The sequence below is a fragment of the Epinephelus lanceolatus genome, chromosome 6, assembly GCF_041903045.1.
Source record: "Epinephelus lanceolatus isolate andai-2023 chromosome 6, ASM4190304v1, whole genome shotgun sequence".
NCBI lineage: Eukaryota > Metazoa > Chordata > Actinopteri > Perciformes > Serranidae > Epinephelus > Epinephelus lanceolatus.
In genome coordinates this window covers 5,117,193-5,132,335 of record NC_135739.1, presented here as the reverse complement: position 1 = coordinate 5,132,335, position 15,143 = coordinate 5,117,193, and the positions used below count along the sequence as shown (strand labels likewise).

At 44.3% G+C, this 15,143-nt stretch overlaps 2 protein-coding genes across 3 annotated transcripts in view; both read left to right on the top strand.

Annotated features, from left to right (window-relative positions):
• The first annotated feature begins 2,072 nt into the window (after positions 1-2,072).
• Positions 2,073-15,143, top strand: part of cracd (capping protein inhibiting regulator of actin dynamics) — a 28,783-nt gene continuing 15,712 nt past the window's right edge. The window contains exon 1 of one of the 2 annotated variants that reach the window (XM_078168510.1): positions 2,073-2,524. In XM_078168510.1, coding sequence (XP_078024636.1) covers positions 2,293-2,524 — 232 coding nt within the window. In that variant the 5' untranslated portion in view covers positions 2,073-2,292. The remainder of the gene's footprint in view (positions 2,525-15,143) is intronic. The other variant, XM_033621591.2, reaches the window with a different exon arrangement.
• The window catches only part of paics (phosphoribosylaminoimidazole carboxylase, phosphoribosylaminoimidazole succinocarboxamide synthetase), a 59,214-nt gene continuing 49,898 nt past the window's right edge, over positions 5,828-15,143 (top strand). The window contains exon 1 of the mRNA XM_033621722.2: positions 5,828-5,834. The gene's annotated coding sequence lies outside the window, so the exon portion shown is untranslated. The remainder of the gene's footprint in view (positions 5,835-15,143) is intronic.

Here is a 15,143-nt window from a genome sequence, read left to right as displayed (position 1 = left end):
TTGCAGCCAGAAAGGTTTTGGCCCATGTAAGTGAGCATTATGTTTACAACAGGGTGATGTGTACAGACTTGTCCTCAGCACAGCCTTCTTGGGGATCCTGAAGTGCCCACATGCCAGCTGGGACATGTAGTTTTCTGGGTTTGCCTCAGTGTTTAGCCATAGCTCAGGGGACTCAGATTTCTGAGTGAGTATGGAGTAATTTATCATTTTAAGTCTGTAAAGACGTACTGTACAGGGAAGTTTGACACAATCCAGTTGTCTTGAAATATCCGTCAGCACCACATCACTTGACTCCTCTCCGAGTGGAGGAGCCGCAGCATGACTCTTTGCCTCATCTACCTATCCAGCTTTGCTTGGGTGTCCTGTATGTAATTTGCATGATCAGATAATTGATCAGTTTCTTCTCCAAAGGGCCGACATGAGGCCTGCACAACCTTTCACAAACAAAAAACAGACCTTTTTGTTTACCGCAAATACTTGTGAATACCTACTAGGCCTCTAACTATTAAAGTATCAATTCTAGAGCTTGGTTATAACACCTTTGCAGCATAGCTGGTGCCAGCTAATTTCATAAGCTGCATTTGTGGTTGTGTTGAGCCTGCTACTTGAGTTTATAAAGCCTATTACAACTTGGAAAAATGGCAGATTTGATATTAAGCCTTGGCCAGTTGGTGTATCTACACCAGCAAGTAACGTGTTAGAAAAAAATGGTCTAAATCTTGGCATCTGTAGAGTTGAAAGGGCTATTTTATGTTTTCGTGCCTGTAATTCAGGGCTAAAACGGGGTTAAAACATAAATCTTAGTTCATGCTTGAAGATTTAGCAGCTAAAATCTTCCAGGTTTGGAGATTATCCTGCAAACACTGATGTTTGGAACACATTGTGTCAGTCCTTTTTATGCAGAAAACTTGAAATAATGATTTAATGCTTTGTTTTGATCAAAGTTTTATTAGGGAACTGCATATTTATCTGCAGCTACTGATTATACTTATATTAATTTTAAAACTGCAGATTATTTTCTCAGTTAACTGATTGATTGTTAGGTCTAAAATGTCTGAAATGTCAGAAAATGGGGTAACGCCTATCACAATAATCCAGAAACCAAAGGTGACATCTTAAAATGTCTTGTTTTGTGCGACCAACAGTCCAAAACCCGAAGATATTCAGTTTACAGTGGTATAAATTAAAGGAAAGCCTCACAAATTATAGGATGAAACTAGCTTAATTTGGGCGTTTGTTGCTTGAAAATCAACTAAGAAGGTTAGAAAATAGTTGCCACAATGGTGGAGTCTGCATTTGGGACATCCTATATGGCCCTGTATTGCATTTTCCCCACTACAAGGGCACCTAGAGAGCTCTGCATTGCATTTTCTCCATTAGAAGTGCACTGTATGGCACTTTATTGTATTTTCCCTTCTATAAGGGCCCTCTAGAGAGCACTTCATCGTGTTTTCTCCACTAGAAGGGCACCCTTGAGGGTCCTGCAAAGCATTTGCTCCACTAGAAGGGCACCACAGAGGGCACTTAATCGTTTTTTACCCACCATAGGGATATCCAAGAGAGAATTCTCAACCCAACCTGAGCCTGACAAGTCCCGAAATGCCCGACGGGCTGCACTAATTGGCCAGGTTGGGCAGTGCTCAGGGTGTGGAGAAAAACATATATATTATAGACATAATATATTGATTTAGGGAAGGGGGAGCAGCCAGGCTCTATGCTGGACTCTTTGTTTTTCTTCCTATCTGGAGCAGGGAGCTTCTTTGGAGGGCCGATGATCCACCATGCTGGTTTATTTTCCACATGAGATGAAAAAATATATGTATACTTGATATTTATGTTTCCAAACTAAGATACCAAAGCATGCCTTCTTACAGTGCAGTGATCCGACTGTGGCTATAGGCTAATAATTGTTAATATAAACCTAAAAACACACTTGTATTGTGCTCTTTGGGGGTGTCAACATGTCAGCCATGGTCTGTGTGTGAAATAGAGAATACCAGTGTTTCATCCTTTGATCCGTTGGCATACAGCATCATCAGCTCAAACACTGTAGCTGTTGTAGATCTCACACACTACACAGACTGACAGAGACGCACAGTGATGGTGCACATGCACATTAGGTCACCACACTCTCCACACACACATCAGTAGGATTAACACCTTCGGGGAATACACTGTGTTTTGTTCCTCGGGGCGGTTACGGCGTTTCCATTCATCTTCTCGTTTCTGTAATTACTTCCGAAATGCACGAGCTTACGTTACAGTAACGTGCCCGCATCGTGACGGGAGCTCATGTGTTGGCGCTGCACCGTACACCATGCACCGCCACCGCCGCCGCTCGCCTTTCTCTCGCAGCCACACCCTCCCATCTCCATCTCGCACGCGTGCAGCTGTGCGGGACTGACTGTGCGTGCGTCTCCCTGTCGGGCACCCGCAGCATCAGCAACACAAAAGGGTCGGAGCTGCCGGAGCGGGGCTTTACCTCAGCGCCGATCACGAGGAGGAATCGCGCTCAAAAAAAAAGGTGGTGGGATTTTTCCTCTTCTCTTCCATGTTGTTTGTCATTCTGATGATTGTTGTCCATTTTCACGAAGCTGATGACCTTGTCACTGTATCCCACCTCTCATTTCTCATTGACCCGCTCACATCTTCTGCTCCATCCTTCGCAGATGTGTGTGTCTGTGCGCGCGCGCGCGCGCGTGTGTGTACTGTAAATGGGATGGGACTTACAATTTGATCCGTCCTGAAATGCGCAAACGCCGATGTCAACAGGCCAAATTGTAATCACTGGTTATTTGTTTTTAAATCCAAAATAATGCCAATCAGTTTATCGCCATTTGGATTTCATCTTTGTCACTATGGGAGAAAAGCAGAGGCCAGATTCTTTGTTCTCCGTGCGCCTTTTTACTCTGCAATTAATAGGCTGTAATCCCTGTGCGGCAGCATCCGCTAATCTGCCATTAACGGTTACGTATTGATCCGTTGCCTTTAGGTCTATGTTGATGTGGTGTTTCACCACAGCGATCCATGGCTTTCTCCAGACGATACACAATACAGGCTTTCTGCAGGATTTTTGAGTCAGCTGGAGAAGCATGCACAGGCCATATGGTGCGGGCCTACATGTGCGAGGAAAAAATATGATATGGATTTATGTGTCCACGCGTCATTTAAAGGCTTTTAAATCAACGCTGCATTACTGTCATCGTCAGAGGAATCTGGTGCTGAGACACAGGAGCAAGGAGAATAGATGGCAGCTTGCCAGAGATGAATTCACAGGCTGCTGGTGTTGGATTTATGCTGCTGGTTTCAGTTAAACTGGTCTGTTTTGTGGTTGGCTGCTTTGGCACCTGAGTGACAGGAGAAGCTGTGAGCTGTACAAGGTGCAGGACTGATGGCTGAGTGATGACATGTTAAGACAGAGCTGTGCTGTGTGCCATCCGGGTCTGTGCTTTAGGGAAGAGCTCACATAGTAAAGACTACGTCACCATCAGTGATTCAAGAGTAGTGTCTTATTAAGTACTGCAATGATCAGCTTCATGTCCAACCAGAAGGTTTGGTTTCTCACAAGCACCAAGCTGCACAGTAAACACTAAAACATGTCACCGCCACCCAAATGGTGACTACAGACACTTTTTCAGAGACATCTGTGGAGGGTTTTCACAATGCCAAACAGCATCCATGTTATTTGAGTCATTTAACACACTTTGACCTCAGATAAATGGATTTGATTTTAATCACCGTGAGGCGGACAAAGACAGTCTGACTCATTGTTTTCTCTGTGTTTAAATGTCAATTGATTTCGGAGTCACACAGCCACACGTTTGACAAACAGGAATGGAAACTCCCAGACATTCAAAATTAACTTAGAGGCATTAGCTTATCACTAACATGTACTTCAAAAGCTGTAGGCGCTCATTCTATGATGCATTGGCCTCATCGCCTGCATGTTTTGTGTGTAACACTGTATTTCGCAAAGAAACTAGCAACTAGAGCTGTTAAATAATGTGAAGTAATCTTATATCACCCATCAATAGAACATACAGTATTTTATATACTATTATACAGATGTTATTATTAATGTCATGTATGGTTATATGTGTTTATGTAGTGCACACCCCTTCTCTTTATAATCCACTATGCAGTATGTGTTGTAATAAAACTGCTGCTGATGTCAAGGTTTACTTTACTGACATGTTTGAGGCATTTAGGTTACCTCTGAAATCTCAGTATACATCCAAAATAATAAGGAAATGCAGCAGGCTGTAGATCAAGGCCGCATCACAGTGACGAGCATGAAATCAGTACATACATTAACAGATTTTCATCTTACCGTGCAGTTTTGACTTTTATAGTGGAAAATGTGAACATATTTCAGCATTTATTCTCATTTTCATGAACATTCTGAATGACTGCTTCACCACATGGCTGCTACAGTATCGTTGAGACTAGAGCAGAGGCGGTTGGTCCTGGCCTCCTTCTACATGAAGTGCAGTCATTAAGACTCGTCCTGTGTGTGTGTGAGCACATGTGGATGTGAATATCTGTGTGTTTGTGCAGCTTTACTGGGGGGATTTCTATTTCTGTACGGAGTCAGTCAGAGGAGTAGTCTGTCTTTGAAGTGCTATGCTGCTGTAATATAGGCGGCATCCAGGTTGGTAAAGCCCCATCATTACCATATCCCTGTGAGACTGCAGTGTGATGCTGCCAAAACTGGAGAGAGGGGGAGCTGGCCTTATTACACACTAACACTAAGCTGATGCACACAGACGTTATGATTCCAGATCATATAAAATGAGGATCTTATGAGGTTTCCAGAGTCGGGGGACTAAGCTGCTGCTCTTACTTCAGATGTTGGTGGTAAAAAGTAACCACAACAAGACTGTAATAGATTTATGACCATAACATTAAAAAGCAGTTGTGGTGCACTGCATTACAAGCCATTCTAATCACACATGTGCATACACGATTACTGTTAACCCACAATGAATGCCTTTGTGTGCATCAGCCTGTTGAAATGATGAATGCCACTCTGTTCTCCTGCACTGGCTATCTGGCGGGGGAAACAAAGTGTCACTTTGTGCCTCCTCAGCACAGCAGCACTAGCAGACACAGGAGAACGCCCATCTCTCCTCACTCAGCGCTCACACTTACCCCGAACCCCACTGACACACCTCCTCCCCTCACACTGTACATGTGCTTCACTCCAACACGCATCATGAACCCACGCTGACACCACATTTCATTCCACAACACACAGCTGCGCCTTGGAACAGCAATCAAAATTTCATTGATAAGAGAATATAAAGGGATGTTTACTCCGTCAATTTGTTGCACACACACACACACATACACACACACACATCCAGGCTCTCACTGCATCTGACACCTGACTCCAGGTAATGCCCTAGATCCTCAGTGACAGCAGGCAGGTGGAACGGCCACACACTCATAGATACCCTCGCACACAGAGCAACTGCAGGACGGTAAGAAGGCATTCTCGTACAGAAAGTTAACAACAGTTGATTAGGTGTAAGGTGAAGCTCTCAGACATAGGTTGACTTCAGCTCTAGTCTCCATTTATTCTTTGCTTATTTTCTGTCTCTCTGGTGTGCACAGCTATTACAAGCAGCTCATGTCGTTAAGTGTAAAAATATTACTCCACTTCTGAATTGTTATTGATAATTGTGACTATAACAAGTCGCAGTGTTTGAGATGCTAAGGCAGGAGAAGAAGGACTTTAAGTTGTTGCTTCTTTGCACACTTGTCACTTAACTGTTTGCTAATGTGGAAAATATAACCACGGTCATGTGATACTGTACATGTTGCGTGTCACTCTGAAATCCATTGTTTCTCCACATGCAGTCTGTGGATATCTAGGGAGTGGACAAATGCCAAGAACACCTTACAACATAACATCTGAACAAAAACAGAGCATTATATAATTCATAAATGTGGTGTTTACTGCAGCTCTGTTGGAATATATCGTGTTTATCCGGTACTGCACTAATAAATACTACTGGTGGCTGTTTAGTGCCTCCAACCAGGTTTTAGTCTAATAGTGGGATGGCAGCGATGGCTAGTCGGGTGGTTCAACCCCACAGGATTAGTCCTACTGAATTTGGTGATCCCCTGATTTTTCCTGTAGCATCATCAGGGGGTCAACATGTTCATTTTCTTCTGGTATTTTGTGATATCATTCAGATATGGGGCACGTGTTGCCTGTTTTCAGACAGAATTGTCAACTCGTTACACTCCATTTCTATCTGAATCGAATGTTATTTCAGGTCGACAATGATGCATAACCACTCCTGGTTTTGCCAGAGTTTTAAGAGTGGAGCAGTATAGTGTCTTGAGAGTTTGATGGGGCTCAGCAAGATTGTCATGGTGATAGCAACCTTCATGTAATATAGTAAACAAGCCATGTTAGCCCTGCGACCTAAAGCTTGCTAACTGTTCTAGCAACGGATCGGAAATGTGCCAAAATTTGCCGAAACTAGATATCAAACAAAAGCCAGAGACCACAACATATTAAGTTGCTATGAGCCATAAATTCACCACTTCTGAAAAGGCAGAAAATAACATTAACTCAGAGCTCTCCTCCTCCGGGCAGCTGCCTCCTTCTCACTCAGACTCATGCTGGGTCTGCAGCTGCCTCCTACAGACTGAGATTTTAGCAATCCTATAAGTTCAGTGCAGCTACACTGTGCGACATGGATCTAATAAACTTGGGTATGACATCAAGTTTGATGTCTGCAGACTGTACGATGACAGCACCTACTGAATTGCAGGCTACGACATGCGATGCAATAGCAAGGTTGCTGCATGGGTTATCACTTTTCCAACTGTGAAGCACAACATAGAGGGTCACATTATTAAAGGTTTTGTGGCCACTATATACTGCGGTGTGTCTGTGTGTTTGCTAGCTGCTAGGTTGCTCACTGCGACTATATTCTTCCATGCTTCGTCCCTCTTTACGCGATCATGGTAAATAAAGAGGCAAGGCTTCTGCTGCTACAACTCAACAAGATTTACTTCTTTGCTTGAATCACACACATTTCTTTTCCTGGGTTTTGTCTCCACGGCGAGCTGCTATCTGTCTGTTTGAGTTTAGTGACAGTGTGTAATTTCATGCTCCATTTCTGTTGGTTGGTTAGTAGACGTAGGTCTACTAGAGAGTAGAGCACTCACACTGAGGGATGGTCATCCCAAATTTCTGACACTGTTCAAAATTTTACCCCAGACTGTCCTTGATTGCAAGACCGTGACAATGACCATCCTTTAACCTCTCTTACTGTGTGACATAGGGCCACCATTTTAGAGCCACGACCAAAGATATCGGCATGTTTCTTTCATGTTGGTCATCTTTCGTCTTGAACAGCCCAACATTGCACAGTGTATACCAGGCTTAAGGAGAGCAGCGTGAAAGTGTTGAGCTCTCACTCTGCAGCTACATCTGAGGACTGAAATGTCATCAGAAGTTCACTGCACACTGACAAATAAAGATAGCTTGACTTGAGGAATCTCAGTCAACTGAGGGGTCTCTGACTGATGATCCGAGTCTCCAACTTTCAGGGGGCAGCCCTATGTCAGACGATATTGAGAAGAAATGCCATCTACGTAATCAGTCAACTCAATGGAGTGGGCGGATTAAAGGTCTAGACCCAGGCAAGTGCACAGCTTGACAACAGCTTGACAATTGTGCTAGTCCCGCCTGTGGTGCTAATTGGCTAATTGCTATTCCCCCCGTGGCGCTCATTGGATTGATTGTTTTTTAACCGAGGAACAACTGTTTCATGTCGTACTGCCAGACTGATCAGTCAACTTGGTGGAGTGGGTGGATTCAAAGATCTGAACCCAGGCAAGGGCGCATGCTTTCAGACAGTCCAAAGAGCCTTTCATAGTGTTGCACTTGGTTGCTCACAAGAAAAGTAACAAAAATTATTGTGTAGAGAATGAAAATAGACAAAAGTAAAGGGGCTGCACTTGTATAGTGGCTTCCTAGTCTTTCAACCACTCAAAGCACTTTTTACTCTACATGAACCCCAGTTTGGGGTTCAGTATCTTGCCCAAGGACCAATTCGTCAATCTTCCCAATAGCTGACAACCCACTCAACCAAAGTGGGTGTTAATATTGATTTTGGAAAGTTACAAAAATGGTCATCGCCCCTCAATTCTGAGGTTGGAAAGGTGTTTGAGGAGCAGGTCTCTGTAGCCATTTGACCATCAGACAAGCAGCTGTGATGAAGCATGCTGGCAGCTTTAATCTTGATAATACGCTGTTCCTCAGCTCTAACTGAGGCTGATGTAGGTTTGGGTCTGACATGATGAACGGAACTTGTTTGCTAAAACACATTGGGCTCTGTTACCATCACTGTATTAACATTAGCTGCTGCTGCTGTGCCTATTTGTTTGGTATCTTTAGCTCTGTTTCATACTCTTTTGGTATGGTACCTTTGGAACCAACAGTAGCCCTTCAGACATGGTTCCAGCACAAACAGTACCCTAATGTGGGCGGGGTTGTTGTCACTCACTGCTCCGTCCAGCACTCGCTGTTATAGATGGAACATCGGCACCTCGTTTATCGGCCACAGAACGAGGCTGCTCGCAGTCATTTTCAAAACAAATTAGGGCTGGCTGCAATGAGAGTCTCTTTCGACGGGATATTTAAAAATAGTGGGTTTGTGCATATAGTCCTTCTCAGGCAAGCGCAGCCAGCTGGAGCCCACAGGAACAACGCCCTGCGATGCTTTTTTAAGAAATATACGCAGTTCACATAATACGGTCGAAATTAGTATATTAAACGTTTGAAGATTCACTCATTACTAAAAGTGTCTGTCATCCAAGAGAGACAAAAAACAACAACTAAAGTGATGGTCAAAGTCACATTGAAATTTAAGGTATGTGGATGGATTCACGTCATCAACTCATGCATTGGGTAACATTACAATTAAATGTACCATCACCTTAAAAGTTGCCAGCAGTCGGTCTAGTGAACTGAGTTATTTTTTCTCAGACTCCAGCTGCTGTGAGAGGCAGCAAAACATCCTTTCATTTTATAGTTACAGTTTACTAATAAAACTCTCCACAGTATGAACAGTGGTTACATGAGCCTCAAAACCAGACACAACTCAGCCCTGAGCAGAGTGACCGTCCTCTACTGACCAATCAGACTGCAGTGTTCACAGCTCCACCTTTTAGTACCAGATCTGTGTGCTAGGTACCCCAACAGAGGGGGGACCAAACATGGGGACGGTAAGGAACGATTCCATTGGTACCATCCACAACTTCTCACAGTGTAAACGGAAAAAAGGCGTACTAGACTGAACCGCACTGCTCAGTGGAAGCGGGGCTCTTGTGCCTTGTACAATCTGTGTGGTGCAAAGTTATGAGGCGCTGAGAGTTGCATGACCATGAGGTAGATCCTGACGATATGTTGGTATTTTGGTAAAAACTGGAACAAGTCGTCAGCTCAGTTGATAGTTTGGTGAGTCTGTCTGCATGTGCAAGTGAAATGAATAACAACAATGTGCGGCAATTACATAACAATGCGAAATAATGTGAATAAACACTTTGCAACCAGGTGATAAATTAAACATCAAAACTACCAGTGTATTGTGACCATAGCAAAAATGCCAGTAAAGCAGTTGTACTGAACACTGGATATATGGATGACTCTTACTGTCGTGTCTGGATGGAAGCCATCAACACCACGCTGTTGTAAAACTACCACACAAATGTACATCTGCTGCTGCACACACTGAACTTCGCAGTAAAAAAGACATTAAATCTTCCATTGAGATAGAGACATTGTGGTGATGCATTGGACACACACAGTTCACAGGGAAAAATAATAAAAGAAAAGTTTTTCACACATCCAGACCACCCGTTCCCTGAAGGTGCTCTTTTTATATTCTCATCTAAAAATGACGGCCTACCACTGGCAGCAGCCGCCAGCATCAAGGCCGTCTTTCCAACCTGTCTGGGAAAGTGACATTGCATTTGTGATTGCAGTACAATATGTGATACAGCAAAACAGTAAATACAGTGGTTATCTTTCCATAAAACCTCTTGATTGGAATGTGAACAGGATCACCGTGTGAATTATCTGTTTGATCCACCGTGTCATGACTTGCTCTCCTCGCAGTTTTGGCAGCAGCGGTGTGACTGGCTGAGAAGATAATGATTAATCACAACACACCTGATATTTATTTTGCCGTATTTGTAATTACCCAACCCCTTTTGCACGTAGCGTTCACTTGGATACTCCCTAACTGTCCTTTGTCGCCGCTGTTGGAACAAACCACATAAGGAGAAACACACTCAGGCGTGTGCCAAGCAAACTATTTCAAGCTGTTTGTAGTGATAAGTGATTTGCTGTGTGAGTTGTTTATGTGTTGCGCCTGTCTCCTCTGGCCGCTGCTGCTAACACGTTGCCATGGAAACCAGGGGCTGCTCTAACTTCAGAGAACGGTAGAGATTGGCACAAAGAGTTGGTGTTGATGAGGCGTTGTGTAAGGCTCCATCCCAAAACACGCCTTGCCCCCACTACTTAGACCTTACCCCTCGGTTTTGCGCACATCGCGAGGGTGTCCTGACTCATGTTGGGATAGAGGGGCAGGGTGAAGTGTCAGGGCCACATGACCCTCCAGATGGAGGATTTTCAGAGGCACACATAAAACTCTTCAGCGAGATGGCTGAACAAGCAACAAAAAAGAATCCCACAAATGTATTTTCTTTGTTTATAAAGATTTAACATGCATAAAGAAAAAGAAACATATTAGTGTGCTGCTGTCTTGGTAGCTAACTAGCTAGCTAGCAAATGTTACATTGCTTTTATTGATTTGTACCACAACATATTTGGTATTTTGTTGTATTCCCACTCTTTAAAGGTGTATGACACCTGAAATGTAACAAAAGTCCAGCAGTGAAGTTGCTGCACTTGTTATCACTCCTGTGATATCAGCGCTAGTCTGAGTGGGCGGAAGTTCGCTGCATAGATCAGCCTCTCATTGGGCAGAACGAGCCACCCGCTGAAGTCCTGCCCTACCACCTCCGGTTGTGTAGCAGTTTTCAACACGTCCTTTACTAACTTTTGCGGTGTTTGATCTTGCAGGGATGTAGCCATTTTTCTGCCATGGTTCGCGTCCTGGAGGCGATATTTTTGTCGGCGTGTTACACCAAAACCTGTTTTCCCCAGCAATATTTTTGCAAGCGCACCGTTGCTGTGGCACCGCCCAGAACGATTGTGATTGGTTGAAAGAAATAAAAAAAGCCGGGGCGTTTTTTTCTTTTTTTGAGAAAGGTAAAGGATAGTCACATCTGTTTTTTTTCTCTTGTTGATGCCTCTGCACCCGCGATAGGCATTATGATAGGCGATATCTCAAGAGTCTCACAAGAGCCTTGATGGAATTTCTTCAAATTTGGCACAAACGTATAGCCTGGAAATTCAGACTCAAATCTAGAAAGATTTTCAGTCTAACCCTCACCGATACACCCTTCCTACCCAAGGGGCGGCACTAACTGAAGCATTTCAAATGTCGCCGCACACAACTGGATAGTACGATGGCCAATCAGAGCAGAAAACAAGCACATTGCATTGCACTAGGCCCCATTTGTTTGCCGAACAATGGGGCTAACTGATATATTATGCTTTTGCCGTATCCCGTCGGCAAAACGGCAAAAACATCCTTCCTGGAAGTGAAGGCTTCTAGGGCAGTCTTCTGTTCCTCCCTCAAGGAAAAAGATAAGTGTAGTTGGCTTAGCGTTTCTTCCAAAGCTAAATTGAATGGATGCGGTCCTTTGGCAGCTGCCATCTTGGCTGTTTACTTTTCGACTCCTATGGCACAGCGCTGTCGTCATCATGTTACGCCCACCCAGAGCCCGCCTCTGTCAGACAGACTGATCTGATTGGTCCGATTGGCGATTCAGCGGGCTCTGCTCGTCGGGGCCAGATCCCTGTGCAGTGCAAATTCAAATTTGCTGGGGGCGGGGCATCTGGATTTCCAGGTTAACAAACGTACACTTGGACTCAAGAATTAACTCATTAGAATTTGGTGGCAAAAGGTCAAGGTCACTGTGACCTCACAAAATGTGATTGGCCATAATTCAAGGATTCACACGCTTATTATGACAAATTTTCACACAAATGTCAAACAGGATAAAATAATAAAGTGATGACGTTTTATATCCAGAAGGTCAAAGGTCATCTTCACTGTGACATTATGATGTTCTGCAAAAACACTTTTCTGGCCATTATTTAACATCATACCTGAGGAACAGGAGGGGAGATGTTTTGGTGACTTTAATCTTGGGTGTCCATCTTGAAACTGTGCTGATTGTGTAGATCTTTTGTGCTGTTGGGCCAAAGATGTGTGTGAAGCATCCATGTTTTCAAGTCAAACTTGAATGGTTTGTGGAGGCATACAACCGCAAGGTGGTAATTCTAGTCTTAAGATTATTCTTTGGCATTTTTTGCCTTTATTCAATAATGCAGATAGATATGAAAGGGGGGCAACATGCAGCAAAGGGCTGCAGCTTGGACTCGAACCTGGGCTGCTGACTGAGCCGTATCAGGGTCTTGAAGGGTTGCCCTATTTCATAGAGGAAGAGTTCAACCACTACCCCCTGTAACTCTGTTTAAAGGGACACAGAGGCACCTGAAAATGAGATGTAGATGTGATGAGGTAAAAGTTAAAAATAGGAGTCTAGACTGTGAGATGATAACAGTGACAGTGCGGTAGATTCATCAGGTTTGTTGTTGTCACATCTCACATCCTGATAAGTCATGTTCCTTGCTTCCTCATCCATCCACCCCTCACATCACCCCTCATGCCATGCTCCTGTTTCCTGTTGAGTGCACCTGATGCTAACACACCTAACAAACCGAAAACCTGCTGTTTTGTCTCTGTTCTGTATTTATTCCACCGTTTTCTCCCAAAGCCACAGCGGAGGCAGCGGCGACGCTCATCTGGGTAAAACAAGCTTTGTGCAAAAGGGCAGATCGATGTTCCCTAAGGTTTTACTGCAGTGGTGCGCAGCCATCTCGAGCTGTGCAGCTGAAATAGGTAAACTGTTCCACGGCCCCGCCACGTTCGTCTGTCTGCTTTGTCAGCAAGCTACTTGTGCTGTGAGGTTATGGCACTTTAGCCGCAACAACACTAAGCCATGCCTTTGGACTTTGGTAGTTGTCTGGCCCGCTCTGGTGCAGAGCTGTGTCACCATCGAATGATGTTGAGCTGCTGGGTCGTTGGAGAGCGCTGAGACGCCGCATCGTGTTATGCCGCCGCCATACTATAATGCAGCTGTATCCTTGTTAAAGGCATTTCTCTGCTTCTGTAGAGCACATGGCTGCTCCTCGTGCTTCTCTCATCCCATCTCTAGCTGCTCCCCAAGTCTGTCCGCTGCAGCAATAGGACTGCAAACACACACCAATACACAGAAAAACAACACGTCACACACTTGCTTCTCAGCACACAGACACTTACTCAACAGTAGGACTTGCAGCCAGTCAACACATGTAAATAAACAGACAAACAAAAACAAGAATCCACAATATCTCTCTTCACACCAGCAGACACTATCACATACAGTCTCTGTCTGTGTTCACACACCCCGACTACCAAACATGCTTGTTCGCTCCTTGTTCTCTGCTGGCAGGACAAAGAGCCTTTTTGGGGCGAGACATTTCTGAGAGAGTCTGTCCAGCTCTGTCCCCCTGAGGAAGGAAGCCCACGGCATGCTGATCCCACTGGAGACAGCGGGCCTCTCTCCGGCTCTCTCAGTACTGTCTCACACTCTCTGGTTTTACACTGCCGGCCCAGTTGCTTGTGGTTTCACACAACACACATTTCCGCTGTACATCAGAAAACCTCTGGCTCGGCCGACGTGTTGCGGACAGGTGTTTGAAGAGGCGGGGTTCAGGATGCAGTCTGTTGTCTGTCAGTTTATGAGATGCAAATAAGAGGCGGTTTGTGTGATTATCTCTGCTGTGGATCTCTAATCATTAGACGTAGCAAAGGGTCATCCTGCTGGAAGTGAACATGTTCCACTGAGCTGCTGTGAGAGTTGTTATTTATTTGTAATTTGGCACTGTCTGCATGTTCGCTGTGTGTTGTCATTTCAGACGTACAGCTGACTTTTTAGCACCACTGTTTCTACATCAACAAGCCACAGCAGAGTGGCCTCAGAGGGCACATTTTGCTTTTAAAACAGCGGAGGCTTTATCGGGCCCCAGACAGGCCAGTCACCATGAGCCATTCTGCAAGAGCAAACAAAGCCGAGCTTCTTATTTATTTATTTTTGATGATAATGCTACAGGGGAGGGAGAGCAAAATAAAAAAGCAAGACATGAAGTCCAACGCAGCTCTGCTCCAGGACTGTAAATATTCAGTGCCTCTCCCCTCTCTCCTCTCCCTCGATTAAACGCTCACACATGCTCCTTTTACCCCCCTGCAGTAAAGATGATAACAGCATCTGCATGCTCACTTCCTTCTTCTCTCACCACAGCCAAGGTGTGCAGTGACCATGGCGACGGACGCCACGGAAACTGAGCATGACATGCTTTTAGAGGTAACTGAATCCAAGGGCCCAGGTAAATAGGAAAAAATGAGAGCTTTTAGTGACATCTTAAAGAGACAGTGCATTAAAGCAGATAAAGTGATCACATCAGGAGGATAAAATCACCTCTGTTAGCCTCATGTGTTTTTCCACCGTCTCTTTAAGAAGTGTGTGGTGTGGTGATGGGTTTGACTTGTGTCTTCACCGTGGTGTGCTGTGTCCACTTTTCCTTGATCTCCTCTTTATCAGCTTTTGTTTGATCCCTTCAAGCTGTTTTGTGACATGATCTGATCAGTAGAGTAAAGAAAAGAAAAAAACATTTATATAATAATGTCAGTTACACTGAACAGAAATATAAATACAGCACTTTTTTTTTTTTTTGCTCACATTTTTCACGACTTGAAATTAAAGACCTTAGACTTATGTCTCTCAAATTGTGGTCATGTGTTTGTTAAAATCTGTTTCAGCACTTCTCCTGTGCCACAACAATCCATCTACCTGACAGGTGCGCCACATCAAGATGCTGATTAAACAGCATCGTTACATCACAGGTGTGCCTTGGGATGGTCACAATAAAAGGCCACTCT